Genomic DNA, 16221 nt, shown 5'->3' on the forward strand with positions numbered 1-16221 from the left:
TGCGTCACTTCCTTCTATCAAACCCACAGGGAGACTGAGGGGAATCAGACAAATATAACTCAGATGATGCAAAGGGTAGGGAGCCTCTTATGACACGACTCGTAAGCATCTTAAATCTGGAAAGTTGAAGAGGACGAGAGCTCTGGAGTATGATTTTAACAAAATCCCATGTACTCAAAAGTGACCCTGGGGGACACCTTTTAATACTGCAGAGCAATCATCTCAGATCTAATCAAACTAAATGCTTTTTTTTTTTTTTTTTTTGCATTATACAAATTAAGTTTAGGGAAACTTCTCATGCAAGTCAAAAGGAGGCCAAACACAGATGTATCCTCAGAATGACTGAGAGGAAGGTGTGACAGGAAGATGAGAGATGGGAAAGGACCCCCCTGCACCCTTCTGAGGAGGGTCTGTGTGCTGACGCCGCCCGCGGCCCGGATGGACGAGTGATTCCCGGGCCCGCAGCTCCTTGTGCACGTTTCTCACTTAATCTCTCTCTTAATCGTCTTCAAGGCAACTCTCATGACCCCCACTTGTAACCCAACCATCAACCCCACCCCTGCCTATCGTAGAACTATAGTTTTCAAATCTATAACCTCATTTGATTCAAGTGACAGGTTTCTTCCGCAATAATTTTTTTAACAGAAAATTTCTTAAGGGCTTGATATTCATTTTCATTTCTCCTGTACCTCACCTGGTATCTGGAAAATGGGAAGCACATAGTATATGAATGACGAAGAGGTGGATGGATGGATGGATGGATGGGTGGATGGATGGAAGGATGGATGGATGGGTGGATGAATGGATGGGTGGATGGATGGAAGGATAGATGGATGGAAAGACAAATGGATGGAAGGATGGATGGATGGATGGGTGGATGAATGGATGGCTGGATAGATGGATGGAAGGATGGATGGATGGATGGATGGATGGATGGAAGGATGGGTGGATGGATGGAAGGATGGAAGGATGGAAGGATGGAAGGATGGATGGATGGATGGATGGAAAGATGAATGGATGGAAGGATGGATGGATGGATGAATGGATGGGTGGATGGATGGAAGGATAGATGGATGGAAAGACGAATGGATGGATGGATGAATGGATGGGTGGATGAATGGATGGCTGGATAGATGGATGGAAGGATGGATGGATGGATGGAAGGACGGGTGGATGGATGGATGGCTGGATAGATGGAAGGATGGATGGATGGATGGGTGGATGGATGGATGGATGGATGGATGGGTGGATAGATGGAAGGATGGATGGAAGGATGGATGGATGGATGGATGGATGGACGGATGGATGGATGAGGCCTGCCTGGATGGACAGATGGGAGGGAAGGGGGGGAGGGATGAAGGAGAAGACCATATATTTTTTCTTTGTAGTAAATTTCTGTAAATTACACCCAGTCTGAGACTCTCATCTGGAAGAACTACAAAATAAATATGATCTAAATTTGCAAAGCTTACAAATTTATTAGTGGCTTGTGCAGTAACTTTTCCTTTGATGTTTCTGTGGCAAAACTAGCAACAAATTAATAAAAGCTTAATTTTTATACAAATAGTTTTATTACAAATTTGAATTTTTAAGAAATACACATTTAAAGAAATTACACAAAAGGCCTTAGTAGTCTTAAAAACGTTTTGGAGACTTTTAGTAAAATGTCGTTTCAGGCATAGTGGTCCAATTCTGCTCTCCTGCAATGCATCCGCTCCCCTGCTGAAGTCTGAACACAACTCACGAAAAACCAAGGAAGCCGCCTGAATGTGCTTACAGGTAAAAATACTGATATTCTGATTCGACAGAGTTATTTCTCACACCAGGCTGCAGAATGAGGAATAGTCATAAAATGAAGGCCTTTTAAGTTTGTTGCTTTTGAAGTCAAGTCATTCAGTTTGTGATTAGTGTTTAAAACCCTGAAGATATTTCATACAGAATAAAAACAAGAAGCTCAAAGTACATGTTTTCCTGTAATAGACACCACATCCGTGAAGCCGGGTTTGGTTTTGGCAACACACAATTTTTGGTTTGGAGGTGAACAATGAAAACTGGTGTTTCACATTCAATACCCTAGTGTTTAAAAATCTCTGTTAAAGGACAACACAGGCTTTTAAAGGAAGAAACTATGTAAGCTTTATTTTAACAGTGGAAATGAAACTACAACTTGACCTGCCTAATTGCTGACATCTATATAAATTACTAAAATATATATATATTTCATTTCTGCCTACTTTGGGGACCATCTTTATTCCACAGGAAATCCGGGACTTTTGCAGAAGCAGCTGCAGAGTACCAAACAGAGCAGAAAGACCGAAATTTCTCTTTGGTGGGGCGGTCGGAGGACAGGGCTACTAGGCCCCCGTCCTTCCCTTTGGAGGTTCCAACCACCGGCTTAACACGACTATTATTTGTACAGACTGAGGGACCTGAATTCTGAAACAGTGAGACAGTGATATCAACAGACGTTTCACCTGGGGTGTGAAATGGATCTGTTATAATACAAAAATGCAAACGGGCTTCGCCCAGGTTGGAAGGTCCCACAGCCCTCCTAGCACCCTTTGGTTTTTCTGATGGGTCTCACTTCACACATCAGTGCACTGGACTGTAGAACAGACACATTTTTTATTTCATCAGGAGTGCCACTTGGGATTCACTACGGGCAGCTTATCGTGGTCTTGGATTCTCCTTCAGCAAGTAGAGGCCAACGAAGCAGGGTGTGTTAGTTATGCAGATTCCTATCAGGCACCTTACAGTTTTCATACTGGACAGTGAGGTACACAGGATATATTTCTAGAGTTCGTTGCTGTTAGAAGGAGGGAAGAGGGCGGAGTAGCACCATGTTGTGAAGTAGCTGAGGGCCGCCTTCGTTATGTTCTCCGCATGCACACCTGACAGCGACTGACATGCGTGCGCAGCTCTCCAGCCTTCAAGGTGGACGGCGTGGGCTTCCTGAAAGGCAGCACAGAAGTCAGTGTCACCGCGTGGCTCAGGCCAGTTCCTCGGCCCTCCCTCCCATCAGAGATCCCCGAGGAACCAGCCTTCACCCTGCCTCTGAGCGGGTACCGCGCTGGGGGCGTCCCACGGCCTCAGTAACACCTACGAGTTATCAACTGCATCCACCCTCGGGCCAAGGGTAAAGGCGAGGGAGGGCACAGCCAGAGTCACCCACGTCTGTCTGACCCCAAAGTCTCAGCCACTCCCCACCACAGACCCTGCCTCTTCAAACTATAGGTTAACCTTTGGTTTTCTCTTCTCAACTCGGTCATAAACACCCCCAGACTAGGAAGATGTTCTTCTCTGAGACACTTCACACACATCCTAAGTGCTCATTAAATCATTGCTGAATGACAGAATGAGCAACAGATCTGGAATAATCAACCAGACCTCAAAATACATTCGTAACTTTTGAAAGTTGTTCACGCAGGTGGTTGGATTAGAGGCCAAAGACAGGGGAAGACATTTAGTGTTCCAAATGCTTCCTTTATCCTAGGAATTCTGTTCTTTGACTATTGGAGAAGTGAAGTCTGAACTAAAATGAGTACTAATCAAATCTCATTCAAATTAAAGTAGCCACGTAATAAGAGTACCTTGTCCTAAAATTGAGGTGGCTTACGTTAGCAACTTCGGTGAAAATCCTAGTGCCCCCAAGTTATTTAAATTAATGGGCTCTTACCTAGTTTTGTTTAAGAAGGCATTTCAGTTAATTGTACCAGGATGCTGGTTCAGAAAAAAAAGCAAAAAGAACAAAAAGCCCATTGTTACCTGTTAACCCTATAATGGGCAGCCCCGGGGGCTGGCGCTCATTTCGGTAGCTAATGGTCAAATTCTATCTGGAGAGTTGACGTCAAGTTCCCAGTTGCCTAGAAAGTCTCGTGTGAGCTACTAGAAAGGCACCCGGTAGGTTTTTGAGGCTAGAAATTTACGAGTAGTGAGCAAGTTGCTTCACCTTTATGATCTAAACTAGAAAGAGACAGGGTCGTAGCAGAGGTCCACAGAATTCTCTCCGAAAAGGCTTATCTCCAGGGCCGAGAAGCACTTATTTGGGGGACTGAACAGTAAGTAATTGTTCAGCCCCATCGGCGCCCGGCGGCCGCTCCAGCAGGGCTGCAGCTGGTACTAAGGACCGGACAGAGGCCTCATTATGTGTTCCCGTCCAGTACAGACTGGGCCCCGCTCCAAACTAACTTCAAGGTCAACGGCCACTTGGGACCGTTGTTTTAAAGGTGAAATTTTGGTAATGGAAATGAAAGAAGAGGTTCTCCGTATCCATTTCGGTGGCATTTGTGCCGAAATTAATTTTCATGCGCAGGCCTGAGAAACGGTCACTGATAGCTCGCAGTATGTACATCCAATTCGGCATCATAAACACCATGAAAACCAAGGCTATTCACTGTCTCTCTCCCTGCTGGTTAAAGGTGCAATGCTTTAAAATGCTCTGTTTGCAGATGTCAGTTGTCTTAATGACGTTGCCGTGGATTCATCTTGAAACACTGAAAACTGAACTTTTTCTTTCAGGCCTCTTCAGCAATGGACGAAGGAAGCCTGTCACCTAAGCTCTGCTTTGAACATGGTCTTCATTATCCGCCCACGTAGAACAGAACCAAATATCTGTTCCTATCCTATCCTATCCGTGGAAGAAGCCTTCCTAAGGATTGCTGTAGAACCGTCTTTGGGACTTGGCACCGGAGCACATGTATGGACCATGGATGACTGAAAATAAAAGCCACCGGGGGGGGGGAGGGGGCGAGGGGGGGCACTTTACTTGAACATCTGGCCTCTTTCTATCGTGGCAAGCCAAAAGCTGTAAGCGTTTGCATAGTAATTGCAAGTCCCGCGGCCGTGGCACTCGATGAAGGGGGCGCTTCTGAACTCTTCCAGACAGGACCCAGGGGAGGCCAGGGCTTGGCCAGAACCTTCTGCTCCGGCGCTGGTGTGCTGCGGGGAAACAGGAGCTGTGAGCCAGAGGTGCCCGCCCACCCCGACGGGCTTCCCGGGCCCCAGGGAAGAGCCGGGATGCTCCCTCCCGGAAAGCCGCCCTCTGTCTCCCGAGGCCACCGGGGAACACACTGGCAGCCACACCGCCCCATGGCCTCACGCCGGGCACACCCAGTGCCAGGAATCAGCCGACCGCTCCTCCCGGGGGGGCGGGGAGGGCGGGAGGCGACTGGTCCAGTTTCACCAGCATTTCAACAAACGCTGTCCTCACTGTTTTCTTCTTGGAACACTGAAACCTCTTCTAACTTGGGGCGTCTGAGATGACAGCCAAAATGTGTGGAGGATGCTGGGACCAACTGATGTGACATCAGACTTTCTAAACGAAATTATACGGGGTCATCAAAATCCTTTGTTTGCCACGTTAGGTAGCAAAATCCTTTATTATTTGCTACGTTAGGTAGCAAAATCCTTTATTTGCTACATCCTTTATCCATTTTCTTTTCTTTAAGAAGAGAAAACTTAAACAAGAGAAAGAGGGAAAAGAAAGCTACTGTGGTAACTGTTTGTTCAGTTGGGTGGAAGTACACCTGTCCTCAGAAACAAGACGTAAAATGAATGGCGTACAAACGGAAGACAGGGCAAGACCTCTACAGGACGGCTATTACGGACATAAGAAAAGCGAACTCTGGAATTTCAGAGCCATAAGGGACCTCTGAGGACAAAGCGAACGCCCTTGGTTCCCAGATGAGGACCCCAGGATCCCAGAACATTCCAGATCACACTTCCCAGGCAAAGCTAAGATGGGAACAGGCCTCTGGAGGCTGCCACATCTGAGCCCCTCAGCTTCACCACAAAGCCCCCAGGCTCAGCAGGGATGGGATGCCTGTTCTCCAGAACCTCGTCATTTTGATTTGCTCTTGGTTTTGAGAAATTAGGGGCAATCGTTGTTCAGATCCTTGTATGACCCCAGGACAAGGGACGGGGAAGTGACAGAGTGCTTTCCTCCATTCTTCACTCCTTGGATCAAGGGCCTCTTCTGTCAAACTGAGACTCCATCTAGTATTTCTTAGGATAATGGAGTCGAAAGTCCAATCTGTCTTGGAGTCAAAGCTGTGCGCTTACATCATTGTGAGCACCTTGATTCCTCTCCACCACAGCTCTAACCTTTCTGGCGAGCACCTTGATTCCTCTCCACCACAGTCCTAACCTTTCTGGCGAGCACCTTGATTCCTCTCCGCCGCAGCTCTAACCTCTCTGGCGAGCACCTTGATTCCTCTCCACCACAGCTCTAACCTTTCTGGCGAGCACCTTGATTCCTCTCCACCACAGCTCTAACCTTTCTGGCGAGCACCTTGATTCCTCTCCGCCGCAGCCCTAACCTTTCTGGCGAGCACCTTGACTCCTCTCCGCCGCAGCTCTAACCTCTCTGGCGAGCACCTTGATTCCTCTCCACCACAGTCCTAACCTTTCTGGCGAGCGTCTTGATTCCTCTCCACCACAGCCCTAACCTTTCTGGTGAGCGTCTTGACTCCTCTCCACCACAGCTCTAACCTTTCTGGCGAGCATCTTGACTCCTCTCCGCCGCAGCCCTAACCTCTCTGGCTTTCTTGGTAAAGGAGTCGTCAGGCAGTATTTAGAATGATCGAGACGACTTGCTGAACTGTGTTGTTGCAGTTTTCTGGGCCTGCTGAAGAGTCTAAATGTGGGATCTCCAACCCAGGAAATCCCAGCATCCGACTGGTGAGAATCCAACACACAAGCATGTGAAGAACTGCTTTTCTGGAAACTTCTACACTTGGAATAACTTACAGCAGAAGAAAACAGTTAAGAGGCCACTTTCCCTGTCAATCAAATAACAAGGCTACTGTTGATTTGGGGGTCACAGGTACGTAGACCTGGCCACACCTGGGCGTGTGAAGGTGGGGCTGGGCTTACGGTGGTGACGTGGGACATGTTTGTGGGGTCGTCTACCGGGACTGATTCAGGTGTAGCCTCATCGTCCAAGCTCAGAGCTTCTATGTTTTCAATCAGTACTTTAAAACTGAGGCGATACAATAAGAAACTACAATGGGATCTCAAAAGGGTGCTGTGTTTCCCGTTCTAATTGGCTTTTGGGAGAAAGGGAGCCTGGGGGGTCTGGCATCCGGGGCAGCTGGACAGTAGGAGAGCAGACTCACGCAGGAGGGGTGTGGACCCTCGGGCCCCTGGCACCGGCCAGTGCCCCCGCTCTCTTCCCGACTCTAGCTTCTGCTTTGGGGCTTGCAAGCGTTTTGGTAAACGTGTGCCCACCACGGGCGCGCCCTCCCCTTCCCCCCGGGAGGCGCTGACTCGGAATCTCATCGGGTCACCCAGCTACCTAGGCCCAGAACAGCCACTCCGTGGAAGAGGAGGGCTCTGAGCCTCCCAGGCGAGCAGGCCAGGCTCCTGGGGGCACTCTGCAGGGGGCCCCAGGAGCGAGGGAAAAGAGGTGGGGTGATTGCGGGCAGCTCTTTGGGGGAAACACGGAGTTTCCCCAAACACTCACCATCACAAAGGAGTAGCCAATCCAGAGCGAGGACCAGCCGCTGGGGCACTGCGGGATCTGGATCGTCTGGCTGTGCACAGCCATGACCATGGCCGGAGCCTCACACACAGCACACCTGGAAGGCACGGAGCGGAGACGCTCAGCACAGCCTAGCGGGGCCTCCACCGGCTCGCCCCTCTTCCCCGTGATCCGCGCTCCATCTCGCCACTCCATCTTTCTGACCCAGTGATGTGTTTTACCAAACAGATCAGGTGTCCCCTGCTTGGACTCTGAGGCTCAGGGTCTTCTCACTGGTTTGATAAGCCTGCCTCAGTATTAAAACATTAAGCTCAAAACCAGACCCAACCCTTGTCATTTAGCCATCTACTCTGTAGCAGGAAGGAAACTGGAAGGCCAGGTTGTAATAGGGACCGTCTCCTGAGGCACTGGGGCTGCAGGAGACTTTTGTGTTCTCCTTTGTGTATTTCGGTGTCTTCCAGTGTTTCAGCAATGAGTGTGGATTTCAGCAAACACGACGAATGCTCCAGAAAAAGGAGATGGTGCCATCCAAGGGCTACCGCTTGCGGAATACGGCGACTTGTTTTAAGCCCTGAATCATCTTCCATGTGAGAAGAACATTTAGTGAATTATAGTAACTAAGACAGATAACAAACCCAGGGCTGGCTGTCCCTGTGAGCCTCTTCCGGAGACTCTCTCCAGACCTGGAACCAACAGACCAGTGAGAGGGCTCTGCCCCAGGCCAGACTGGACGTTCCCCAAGCCAGGCTGGCTCGTGCGCAGCCGCTGGGACTGCACCCAAGGATAAATGACAGCAACACACAATGTTCTGACTCAGACCTGCTCTACTAAGCGACCCTTTGATGGTGGGATAACGTTTTGTTGAAAAAAAAAAATTTAAACATCAACAGTAAAATAATTATATTCAAGTCACAAACTGAACAGAGTGCTAACAGTGCTGATAAATGACTATAAATGGTGTTAATAATTACACCTAGTTACGCTGGAACATTTGCATGAAAATGGATTCGGAGTGTGAAGGGGGCCGAAATGAGTCATTCGGTTTCCCGTGTGCGCGTGTGTGTGTGTGTGTGCGCGCGCGCTATTTTCTATTTTATTCACACAAATGCAGATGAATTAAGGGGCTCAGCTAAACAACAGTGACTGAAATTGGCCTTCTACATCTGCCGCCATCTGCCTGCCAGACACAGGAGCAGACATACAGCACAGAGGAGAGTGCTTCATGTCAGGCTCTCTCTGGGCTGGTGGATTCCAGCCGCTGCAGAGATGTGGTCTGGACCCCGCCCGATGGGTGCTAGGGGACAGAAAATCACAGATCTAACGAGCCAGGAGGTCCCTTAAAATCCATACTCTCATTCCCCATATTACCTATGAGAATATGAGACCACAGTTAGTTGTGTCAAAAGGCAGAATTAGAACACAGTTCCTACTCTCATACCAGTGGTCTTCAATCTAGAACAATTAAACAGTCCGTAGTTTTTGATGATTCATGTCTGCAGAGAGTCGGAAAGTGCTTAGAAAATTTTGTCAGGATGACAGCAGAAAAGTTGGTACTTTTTCTGCTTAAGAGGAAGGATTTTGTTATTAACTCTTTCTAAAATTAAGCTTTAGGATGTCCCCAAAAGGGAGACCTCAGAAGGAACCTGTGAGTCCTGAGAAGTCGTCAGAAACCACTAAGTTAAAGTAACCGTGGGACCTGGACGCTCAGAGACCCAGAGGAATGGGCAGCATTATTACAAAAGGGGATGTGAGGTGTGTGTGCTTTCGGAGCAGTGACTTAAAGGAAGTGACTTCTGAGGTCACATCAGACACCGTGCATCTGTGGGTCAGTTAACAGGGAGACGTGAAAACCCCGAAATGGGCAGCGCTGGGGCGTTTAAACAACTCATGGTAACGGGTCCACAGAGAAAAGCAAGTCTCAGACTTGAGGCTTCTCCTGGACCTGTTTCTGGAATGTCCTAAACACATCCCAGAGCCCTGTGTCCCAACCAAATCAAGGTCAATGTCAATTTTATCAAGATGGTAAATAGGAGACAAAAACGAATAATCATTTTCTACCTGTTGTCCAAGGAAAGCTAAACAGAAACACAAAGGTGATTAGTGGTTAGTTCCTGTTCTTGTGCACCCAGCATGGTTCTGAGTGAGAAAAGGCAGCACAGCTCAGCCCCCAGGGACCCCGACACATGGGAAGGACATCTGTGTTTTGAGAGGTGCCTCTCTGGAAGTTACCAATGACTCTTCCCATTTTAAGACCCATGAGATAAGTTTTCTTACAGCTCAAAAGAAAAATCTTAGAAAGCTGTCAGGAGATATTTTGAGGTAAAGCCATCAAAAACCTGATTTTTCGGGCTTCCCTGGTGGTGCAGTGGTTGAGAGTCCGCCTGCTGATGCAGGGGACACGGGTTCGTGCCCCGGTCTGGGAAGATCCCACATGCCGCGGAGCGGCTGGTCTCATGAGCCATGGCCACTGAGCCTGCGCGTCCGGAGCCTGTGCTCCGCAATGGGAGAGGCCACAGCGGTGAGAGGCCCGCGTACTGCAAAAAATAAACCCCTGATTTTTCCAATAGGCATCTCCCAGCCTTTCTGGTCCAGGTCTATGCGGTACATTCTTTTAACAAGATTGTTCTGTGAGGACCAGCCTTCCACACTCTGGAGCTACGGACCCCATAAGTGACCAGTCCACCCCGAAGTAGGTGGTGACCATCCAGTGACGGGTGGTCACCACACGGGGTGCTGGGCTGCCCCAAGCACCCACCCCGTCCCGCCTCCCCTCTGACCCCAGACACCTCTGAGCCCAACATCACTAGTCTTTCTTCCTATTCAAAAGCTGCTATTTCTCTAAAGGAAACAGAAAAGCTTCCATTCCTCCTCACTCTCACTTTCCTAAGGAAAACTTGTCCTGCCTTGTCATTCTTTTCACCCTTTGCTATCTTCGCGTGTAAAAGTGAAATTAGAGACTAGCTTCTCAGTCAAACAAGTTCACACCTTTGCCACTGTTCTATTGCTTCTGAGTACAGTTAAGGAAGCAACTTTCAATTAGAAGGGAAGAGGCAAAAGTAGGAAAATCGTGTACTTTTCGGTCACAATCATTTCCATTTCCCATTTTATTTCCTACCAGGAAGACTCTTGGGGACCTGAAAACATACCCCAGACATTAATTAGTGTGGAAAGCACTTAATTTGGGAAGTCGCTCAAACACATGCAATCTCAGTGGGTACCATATCACCTCAAGAGTGCAAAGACTGGCGGGGTGGAAGAGAATGAGAAGAATCTTAGGATGTACACGTTACTGTGCACGATACATCAGTACCATCTTTCCTATCTAAAGCACAGACATACAGTATGTCCGTGGTGTCATCATTTCCTGGGGACCGCGTTACGCCCACAGTTCAGTGCCACTGAACTGTACACTTAAAAATGGTTAACACGGTACATTTTATGCTGTGTTATGTTACTTTATGTTATTGTTTTACTACAATTAAAAAATAAAAACTTTTAAAAAGTTTCTTGGAGGTGATTCCAAAAAATATATCTTAAAAGACTCCTTAGGGAGATAATTATTTAAGAAAGAAAAAAGCTGCAAAGCTGTTCTAAAGTTTGCCGGGGACTCCGGGGACACGGCTGGTTCATGGCAGGGAAGGCAGCCACCCGGTGAGTCACACGAGATAACACGCCTTGTTCCAAAGCTGGGCCTTATCTCACCAAGGGTTTGCACTAAAATTTTTTAAGAAGATAAGCGACTTTTACGCCCAATTATTTGTATGGCTGATTTCTGTTACAAAACTCAGGTATCACAATTAGTAAACGGAATGGCAATAGATCAAATGTTTGGGGGCAAATGGAAAAACACAAAAATAACCTCGGCCCTGGCTGTGAGCTGCTTTTCTTCGTCAGTTGTATGTGTGCTCCGGTGGGCTGCACTCACCTGCTGATGAAGGGCCTGATACCCTCCCCGGTGATGGGCGCCATGGACATGGGCATAGGCTCCGGGGTGGACAGCCAGTACGAGTAATCATTTCGGGAGGCGAAGTTGCAGACGTTGTTGATGTTACAGAAGAGGAAGGGCATCGTGCTGAACTTGCGCAGACAGCTGCCCGCCGTGCCTGGGGACGCAGGGAGAAGACATTGCTCATCATTCGCGGTCTGCCTCGACACAGAATGCAAGTGAGCTAGCTAATAAAGACATCTATCCCACCCATCCACTAAGGTGGAAATAAAACTGTTTGCCAGTTACAGAAAGAAGGAAATAAATGTACCAAACAGACTAGTATGATTGGAAATGAGCATTCAATTCAATGGGAAGTGATCCAGGCCAAAGGGAAACCATCGAGAATTAGCAGGATGAACAGAAACAAAGCAGTTCATCGGTAGAGAGAGACCTTTTCCTGCAACTGAATTCTAGAAGGAACTTAACGTGCAGCTCCTTGTACCACAGCTAGTAACTCACTGGACCGCGTCTTTCATGAAATGCAGAGCTGTCTTTATATATGTTTGCAACCTTAGTGAAAGTTAGAGGTGTATAACATTAAAACATAATTTGGTGGAGCAGATCCGGAGAGGATTAAGAGAATGACGACAAACACACAACCCTCTATTGATCTAAACTAATAGAAGGACAGAGGAATTTTGGACAGGATAACGTGGACATTTTTTAAAACAGCAACAGTAAAGCTGCTCTATTTTATGACTATAAATGCAAACTGTTAAGTGTGTACTCCAGATACCTTGATCCTACTTGATAATTGGAAGAAGACGTCAAAAGTTTTATTAATTTAAAATTTTCAAAGAGTCACAGCCTTTATGTCCGCCTGGCTTCCCATTAGTAATATGGTGGCTGTCGGTAAGGATGGCCCACTTGGTAAGGATGGAGGGAAACAGGACTCTTTTCCTTGACTAGGTCTCGGTGACACTCCGAAACGCAGGACCAGAGCGGGAACGCAGCCCAGCACCACCCAGCGCTGGACACGCGACGTGGAATGAACACACCCCTCTGCAGATGCCTCACCCAAGTCCTGGCCGTGTGCCCGCTCATTGCCTTGTACGTAGAGCAGAGAGTACCCATGGTAGAGGATTTTGGTCCCAGGAGGACACTGGGGGTCATCTATCGTCTGACTGTGCCTGGTCACGAGGAAGCCGTGATCAACAGACGGGGTGCCCGGGGGACCCATGGATCCCGGCAACCCATCAGGGCCGGGTGGACCCGGGAAGCCTCTTGGACCTGAAAGACAGCAGAGAAATACGCTTCCTCAGTTACAAACAGGCGAGACTCAGTACAACCAGCACCTCCCTCGTGCCACCTCAGCTTCTCCCCTCTGCATCCCACCTGGAGATGTTTTATACGCGTGGCGCTTGGTGCAAAGCAGAAGCTCATAAACTCAGTCCAATGAATAAATATGTGAAAATATAAATCTATGAATAAAGGAAGTAAATGACGACTCCACGCACGTATTCATGCAGCATTTGGGAGCTCCTCTGAGGGAGGATTATTATAGGATGATTAAAACAACCATCTTTTAAGATAGCTTCCCAGCCTTAGTGGCCCAAAGCCAGCATATGGAATCAAGGCTGGAAGGAAGCTCCCGTGCAGGGTGTCCTCCTGTCCCCTGGGTGACCACGCTGCCTGCAGGATGTTCACAGGCCTCCTGCTGGCTGGGCGCTCTGTCTACTTAGTTGCACCCTCAGCCTTTGGCATCCCAGCCACGATGGGACCTCTGAGGTCCTGCTTCTTGGGAAGCAGATCAACTTTAGTCCATGCCAGTCAGTGGCCTTCTGGCACCCTCACCTGCTCCCCTTGCCCTTTGCTGAAATGGAGTGTCTGAGCTGCAGACTCTTAGAAAACCAGATAGGGCCGTCCCTACTGGCCTTCTTTCAATAACGTCTGGGAGGCACTGAGCTCTGATCAACATGTCTCCCTACACAGAAAAGAATGATGGCAACCTTTAGCTCCTCTGTAAGATCCTGTTTCTCCTAAGAAACAAACTTCTATGCAAATCTTTCAAGAAACACTTCCTTTTGCAGGTTTCCACGTGCCTGGGCCTAAGGCTTCTAACCCGAAGATGCAGATCGAGGGTAGTGAGGTTGGGACAGCACAGCAAACCTACCAGGAGGTCCAAAGGGTCCTGCCTCTCCTTTCTGGCCAGGGGCCCCATCAAACCCGGGAATACCTGGTGGCCCAGGTAAGCCCACAGATCCTGTCACACCTAAAGAGAGGAGAAAGAGTTCATGATCCGGTTGTGGAGAGCAATAAACAGGCCGTATCTGCTTCTTCCCTTTTGAAATGTCTTCTTCGGCCCCCTGAGAGGGACGCACAGGGCCTCGGACTACAGGTGGGAAAGCCTTCCCAGAAAGCCAGAAGGTTAACACACACTCTGCAGACTGACACCCACACGGGGTGCCTCATCTCGGAATTCGGGGTTCTCCCCGGCTTCTTCCTGTTGTTCTTGTTATCGTTTGGCACACAGTTTGGGGAAAGGCAGTCACATGGGGGTAGGGAGAGATCTGATGCATTTGCATTTTCTCAGGTGTTTCCCCCTTCTCGGCCACGTTCTGGTGTCTCAGATAATGTTTAGGCACCGGGTTTACTGACGTGGGTAGTTTTTTAGTTTTCACGTTTGTGGTTTATTCCTAGGTGGTTAAAACAAATTTTCATCGATGCTACCTTTCTACTCTAAACGTTCTCATTCTTTATCTTCCGTCTCCACTCCTCAGCAATAGCTTTGGAAGTAAGGAGTGTTTAGCCCCAATAATCAGAAAGATTCTAGCTTAAGGTGTCCGGGAACCACAGGGATTTGCACAGATCTTGGCCACTTGGGTAGAGCTTTTGGGCCGCTGTGGAGAACACCCATCCCTACAATTCTGGATTGCTGCTTCCTGCAGTCCCCTATCTCCTGGCCGGGAGAGATGCTTTTCCCATTCCTTTGCCCATGTTTTTCTAAGTGAACATAGACGTATTGAGTTGTGTGCTGCCCTAGCTTTTCTTGGATTTCTTTTTCTGACCTTGTTAGGCCTCTTCAGAAACTTCACGTGGTTTTGATATACACTGAAGGAAGGTAAGAAAGTCATCTTCAAATACGTGTTTACACAGTCACTGCCCAGAGGCTGTTGTGAGACATGCGGGTGAAGAGGAAACGCCGCCCGGGTCAGCTCCCTCCCGCCTCCACAGCCCTCTGCACAGCGCGGTTATTCCTACCTTGTTGTCCTTTGGGGCCTGGAGGTCCCTGAAGCCCTTTCAGACCTGCGGGGCCCTCAGGACCAGGGAGCCCTGGCTCCCCTTTGATGATGTCGTATGGACCCGGGGGGCCCGGGGGACCAGGAAGACCTGTGGGAATCAGGGCAGCCATTGGTCAATTTCACAGTCCACATTCAGGGCAGAAACAGCTTCTGACATGAAACCCAATCAAACGCAGTGCTTCTCAAAAGGAGAATCACGATCAAAAACACGAGGGACCAGATCCTCACGACGAGACACACGGGCATCTGCGCGTCTCTATTATCTAACCTAGAATCCTGAATCCTCGGGACTGGAACAGACCTCGGGGTCACCAGTGTCAAATGTCCACTCAGATCTGGAGGCCCTGATGGACCCCTGACCCCAGGAGAAGCTCGTCCCCCTCAAGGAACCACCCCTCACGTGGGGAGCTCCACCAGGTGAAATTAGGACTTTTTTCTCGTACGTATCCGAGATCTGCCTTACTGCACACCAGAACCACTGGTCTTAATCTTTCAGTGCCGAGTAAACGTAAACCTCCTCCTGCCTGACGGGCCCTGAAGTCCACAGAGCGGCCACGTGAAGCTGGGGGCCTCGGGTCTCCCGCAGCCGCCCTCTCCTCCGTTTCCTCGCTCCTCCCACGTTTCCCCATTTATTTTCTCCCCGAACAATCCACTTCTCAGTGCATTCTGGTTGCTCACTCCCTCTCTTGAAACACGGTCTTGAAAACTAAACGCAGCGCTCGAAATAAGCTCTGACCCGCAGAGACCAGGATGGGATGCAGACTCCCTCAGACCACTTCCTTCTGAGACCAGCTGTGTCTCTGGAGCCGCTCGGCACGTCTGGCTCCCCGTGGAGACGCCAAGGCAGCCCCTTTCTTAGAAAGAACTCCATGCTGTCCAGCCACAGTTTGTCCAGCCTGCAAGACGGACTTCGTTCCTGATTTTTACGGCTGATCTCCGCCCGCCCTCAGAGCCTGTGAGCTGCTGTCTCTCACCCCTTTCCACTGGGTTTATCTCAGGCACAGACTTAACAAACTTGACTTTCAGGACAAGTCATTGGTAAAAATGTCAACTAGATTAGCCAAATGTAGGAACCCTGCCAAGTGGCCAAAGAATTTTCAACTGCTGTTTTCTAATGACCAAATTCTCTTACCTTTAGTTCCAGGGAAACCTTGGTCTCCTTGGTCACCTTTAACTCCCTGAAGGCCAGGGAGGCCTTTCTGCCCTGGAGGAAAGTAAAACACTGTCTTTGCACAGAATTCCAAACAAAAACCGTGTGTGTGTGAATACACACAGTATAGACACATATGCACATACATGTACACATGTGCTTATGTGTACATATACACACCTACATACATATACACGTATAATACACGCATACACACACACAGTGAACACATTTCCAATTTATGCACGTAGAAGAAAAGAACATTACTTGTAGTCAGCTATGTCAAACTTTTGATGAAACTCTTCTTTCTAAAACCCAGAGGTCACATTTTTCCAAACATGCCGCAAACCATAAAATGGTC

General features: G+C 48.6%; 1 protein-coding gene across 3 annotated transcripts in view; it reads right to left on the reverse strand.

Annotated features, from left to right (window-relative positions):
- Positions 1-1490: 1490 nt before the first annotated feature.
- The window catches only part of COL4A1 (collagen type IV alpha 1 chain), a 148206-nt gene continuing 133475 nt past the window's right edge, over positions 1491-16221 (reverse strand). The window contains exons 45-52 of one of the 3 annotated variants that reach the window (XM_030856757.3): positions 15843-15914; positions 14670-14798; positions 13582-13680; positions 12486-12698; positions 11406-11583; positions 7463-7577; positions 4766-4938; positions 1491-2952 (exon numbers count right to left, since the gene is read on the reverse strand). In XM_030856757.3, coding sequence (XP_030712617.2) covers positions 2871-2952; positions 4766-4938; positions 7463-7577; positions 11406-11583; positions 12486-12698; positions 13582-13680; positions 14670-14798; positions 15843-15914 — 1061 coding nt within the window. In that variant the 3' untranslated portion in view covers positions 1491-2870. The other 2 variants (XM_060287797.2, XM_060287798.2) reach the window with 2 other exon arrangements.

This window comes from Globicephala melas, chromosome 18, assembly GCF_963455315.2.
Source record: "Globicephala melas chromosome 18, mGloMel1.2, whole genome shotgun sequence".
Lineage (NCBI taxonomy): Eukaryota > Metazoa > Chordata > Mammalia > Artiodactyla > Delphinidae > Globicephala > Globicephala melas.